Source organism: Arachis ipaensis, chromosome B06 (genome assembly GCF_000816755.2).
Source record: "Arachis ipaensis cultivar K30076 chromosome B06, Araip1.1, whole genome shotgun sequence".
NCBI classification, from domain to species: Eukaryota; Viridiplantae; Streptophyta; class Magnoliopsida; order Fabales; family Fabaceae; genus Arachis; species Arachis ipaensis.
The window spans coordinates 16,857,836-16,862,805 of NC_029790.2; the positions used below are offsets into that span (position 1 = coordinate 16,857,836).

The window sequence follows — 4,970 nt, forward strand, 5'->3', positions numbered from 1 at the left end:
TTATTGTTATTATTAGTATTATTATTATTATCATTGTTATTATTTTTATTATTATTGTTATTATTAGTATTATTGTTATTGTTATTATTATTATCATCTCACTCATATTTATAAGATTTTTTTCTTCATAAACCGTGGTAAGTAGGAGGGTTTTATGATCAAAATTCTCTCTTCATAATCCGTGGTAAGTAACCACGGTTTATACACATTGCGTCTCATGTATAAACTGTGCTTACCTGTCACGGTTTATGTGTAAATGATAAAACGTAGTAACTTACCACGGTTTACATAATAATAAATCAGGACACGCAAGTAAAGAAATTGTAATTGTTGTATTTGAGTAAACATTTTTTTCTTTTATTTTATTCAAGTAAATTACTATATATATATATATATACACTGGGACGGATCCAAGCACAACAATGAGGGGGGCACTTGTCCCCACAATGTTTTTAATTTTTGTTTTAAAAAATATAGTTATATATAATATGCCCTCACTTCAAATTTTAAATGACTCCATTATAAATAAAATAAATTTAATTAGCTAAAGTTTTAGATTTATTTTTTTATTTATTTTTTATCATTTTGACTATTATTTAACCTAATCAAATTTAATTATTGTACCGTCACTTTTTTATTCTCTTAAACCCTCTTCTTATTTTTATATTTTCAACCTTCCTTTTCTATTCCTTGTCTAATGGTCATCTTCTCTTCATCAAAAAGTAAATTTTAAATTCTTCAATTTTTTTATATAGCTCTCCATGACTCTATATGTATCTTTCAATTTCATTATTTTTCTTTTTGATATTTTCAATTGCAATTTTTAATTCAAACAATTATAGTTTAGGTATTAATCCAATATTTTATTTTTTCCGTGACTTTATATATTTTGTTTTATTATCGACTTATTCATCCTTATTACTTATTTTTTATCTTTTGTTCTATTATATGTACTTATGTTGCATATAAAATTTTAAAATGAACTGATTAATTTACTAATTTAGAATATATTTTTTATTTTTAAAAATAATGATAAAAAATATTTTAATTATAATATATAATGTGTTTTCTTTATTCATTTTTTTTGGAGTTAAACCCTAAAATTGTTCTTGCGATTGGCATTTTTTATCAATTTAATTTCTTAAATTCTAATTGTACTACTTTAATTTTTCATATTTAAAAAAATACAAGCTAGTCTCAACATTCTTTCTGTTAAATATAATCTAACGTTGTGAGGAACTAATTTAATATATATTTTTTGAATTTGAGAGATTAAAGTAGCACAATTAGAATATCAATAATTAAACTAATGCAAATCGCCAATCTTAGGGCCGGAGGTTAACTCTCAATCCATTTCCCCATTTCCGTAAGCTTTTTGGTTTAGGAGGAGTAATTAACTAACAAGGGCTGATTTTCACACGTGTGTAGAAAGTTGTTCACTGAAGGTGAAACTAGCTTGAAAAACTGAAAATGAAAGAAAACACAAGTTGATTGAGGTTTGAGAGGGTAGCTGTAAGTTGCGACCAAAACGCCACCCTATTTATGTTGATCACATGACCCAATGATCCCTATCCTCATTGACCCCACCCACCCATTAATTCAATTAAATATTCATTCCTATACTTAGCACTTTAGAACCACATCATGTAGCTTTGGCCCATTTAAATTTAAATTTTAGCTCCTAATTCAACAAATTGCATGAGAGTGACCGTAGAGTTTAGCATAATAGAAAAGCCACAATGATTAGCCATCAATAGAGAAGTCATGCTCTTAATGTGTTTGATGAAATGTTTCTTTGATCTTTATCGGTTTTACATCGCTGCCTAATTTCATGACGCTTAAGGGAACTTGCGGTTCCCCATAATTTAGGCATGTCTCAGAATTAAGCCACCATTTAGAATGAACAAATTAAATACATCAAACTGAAGTAAAGCGACTTGAATAAGATTGGATCATGTGATCAAATTAATAGTCTTAGGCTTATACTACATAGTTTTTCAAGTTTCAGCCTGTGGGATCTTCCAAAACTAGTCATCATTATCCAATTATTGTGGAATATTCCGACATCAAGGAGTTAATGTTATTTGAATTTTCCAGTAAGATGCTACCATTTAAAATCACTTTCCGTAATATGAATACTGGTCCACTTAGATTTAGACCGAGTTCAGGATGAATCTTTTGAGACTAATTAATTATTAGAATATAATATAGTTCAAATTATTATAGTGAAGAACATATACATGAGGCTTTGATTTCATCGCACACTAGCTTTTGAGTCAGTGTCAAATCAACAAACTAGATTCCACAATTGGCTATACACCAAAGCTGGCAGAGCATATAACTCGCATTCTGTGCCCCTGAAACTGCTATAGTTTTAAATGTATCAACGCACTTTGATATCAACTACTATGTTATTAACTACTTTTCTTATGTAGCTACTCTTTCATTCTCGCATTAATGGATTTAAATCCTCTATCTCCTCTTTTCGACTTTCCATTCCAAGCTCTCAATAATAATAACAGTAAAAATAAAAACTAAAGTACTAATTCTTAGTTTCTTACCACTTTATATTATATATTCAATTGCTACTTTAATTTATTCGGTTACTTTTGATAAACAATGATGTTAAATATACATAAAAAAATCATTCATTAAATTAAATATTCGTATAAAATATATGTTTAAATATAAAATACACATTAAAAATAAGATATAAATACATAGTAACGATTTGATTATTGATTATTTATGAATATATAACTTTTTTTGCTTAACAAATTAGATACAAATACAAATAGAAACTCCAATTCGTAACATACTAGGATGAAAACTCAGGTACAGTTAATTTCACGTAAAGTTGATAGTTGAAAACCGTTAAATGATTTGACTGATTTGACTAAATCTTTATCTAACAGTTCTCAACTATTAACTTCACGAAAAGTTAACTGTACATGAGTTTTCACCACATACTAGTCTTTTGTTTGTCTATGCAAATATATATTACGCCAAATTATATGGCCTATTATTGATGCCATGATCAAGCAATAATATTACATGAAATTGTGGTAACTGATAAAAAGCATACATAGAATTCCACAATGTAATTTTATTTTTGATGGTTTTGGTGAATTTAAGAATCAGAAACTTAAAGTCCCCCGCATAGTAAGAGAGTCACCAATGCAATTATTTGAAGTACTTTCCCTCCTCTTCTTCATCCTTATTCTTGATTCGGCGGTTTGCTTTAATTCTTGAGAGGTGGTAGAACAACACATTTATGAATGTAGTTTTACACAAAGAGATAGATAGAGTTATCAATCTCTCACACAGTCACATCACAATACAACACTACCTAGTACCTTATATTATATTATATATACCCTTTTCCAATCTCCATGCAAACCACGACACTACTTATCAGCAAACACAGAATCATATACAAAATTAAACTAGAATAACCAACCCTAAGCTATGGCTAGTTATTGTATAATGATAAGCTTAATGGTTGTGTTTCTTCTTGGTTCTTGTTCTTGTTTTGTTAATGCTCAACCAAGAGCATTCTTTGTTTTTGGTGACTCATTAGTGGATAGTGGCAACAACGATTTCTTGGCAACCACCGCTAGAGCGGATGCGCCACCCTATGGGATCGATTATCCGACACACCGACCCACCGGACGCTTCTCTAACGGCCTCAACATCCCTGATTTAATCAGTATGGTCCAGCAGTTTTAATTTGCATGCACACATGCATGGTTTGTTGTAACTAAATTAATTAACTGTGATTAATGTAGGTCTTGAGCTTGGGTTAGAGCCAACTCTGCCATATTTGAGCCCGTTACTTGTTGGAGAGAAGCTCCTAATTGGTGCTAATTTTGCATCCGCCGGCATTGGAATTCTGAATGACACCGGAATTCAGTTTGTGAGTATTAGTGTAATGATGAGTTTAATTTTGATGCAAGAGTGGGTTGTTGAATGACATTGAATGATTTGGCAGTTGCACATTATCCACATAGAGAAGCAACTGAAGCTGTTCAGAGAATACCAAGCACGGTTGAGTGCACACATTGGAGCAAGTGGAGCAAGAAACCACGTGAACAGAGCACTGTTCCTAATCACTCTGGGTGGCAACGACTTCGTGAACAACTACTACCTAGTCCCGTATTCAGCAAGATCACGCCAATTCTCTCTCCCGGATTACGTGCGGTACCTGATTTCAGAGTATCGGAAAGTTCTGAGGAATCTGTATAATCTGGGAGCAAGAAGGGTGCTTGTGACGGGAACAGGACCAATGGGGTGTGTTCCAGCAGAATTGGCAATGAGAAGCAGAACGGGTGATTGCGACGTTGAACTCCAGAGAGCTGCTGCATTATACAATCCCCAACTCGTTGAAATGATCAATGCTCTCAACCAAGACATTGGTTCTCATGTCTTCATTGCTGCTAATGCATATAGAATGCACATGGATTTCATTTCCAACCCTAGAGCTTATGGTATGCACACAACTACCACTTTTTTTACCTTTTATTTTATTTGCGATTGATTTTGTAATTTGGGCCTCACAGGATTTGTAACCTCAAAGATAGCATGCTGTGGACAAGGGCCATATAATGGTATTGGGCTGTGCACACCAGCCTCAAACCTATGCCCAAACAGAGACCTATACGCATTTTGGGACCCATTCCACCCATCAGAGAGGGCTAGCAGAATCATAGTCCAACAGATCCTCAGAGGCACCAACGAGTACATGCACCCTATGAACCTCTCCACCATCATGGCCCTTGATTCAAGGAATTAAATTTAAATAAATAATGCTAATCAATAAATTACATATATAATCTGTGTGTGCCCCCACCCTTTTTTTGGTTTGTTTTTTAAGATAAAGTTTAATTAGTGACCCTTTCTTCTTCTCATCATAATGTTCCCAAGCTAGTGTGATTTGTATTTTACGTGCCTAAGTTATAATGTACTGGTTT

General features: G+C 32.4%; 1 protein-coding gene across 1 annotated transcript; it reads left to right on the plus strand.

The window, feature by feature from the left end:
* Positions 3,383-4,964, plus strand: LOC107645748 (GDSL esterase/lipase At5g33370-like). Its single transcript, XM_016349833.2, has 4 exons — positions 3,383-3,709; positions 3,789-3,916; positions 3,992-4,487; positions 4,560-4,964. The coding sequence occupies exons 1-4, from the start codon at positions 3,469-3,471 to the stop codon at positions 4,790-4,792; spliced, it is 1,098 nt and encodes a 365-aa protein (XP_016205319.1). The 5' UTR covers positions 3,383-3,468; the 3' UTR covers positions 4,793-4,964.

Bases quoted from the DNA above. Each gene is read 5' to 3' on its own strand.
- LOC107645748 (XM_016349833.2), top strand. From the start codon at position 3,469: ATGGCTAGTTATTGTATAATGATAAGCTTAATGGTTGTGTTTCTTCTT. The intron at 3,710-3,788 runs GTATGGTCCAGC...TGATTAATGTAG, and splicing joins CAACATCCCTGATTTAATCA to GTCTTGAGCTTGGGTTAGAG. The intron at 3,917-3,991 runs GTGAGTATTAGT...ATGATTTGGCAG, and splicing joins ATGACACCGGAATTCAGTTT to TTGCACATTATCCACATAGA.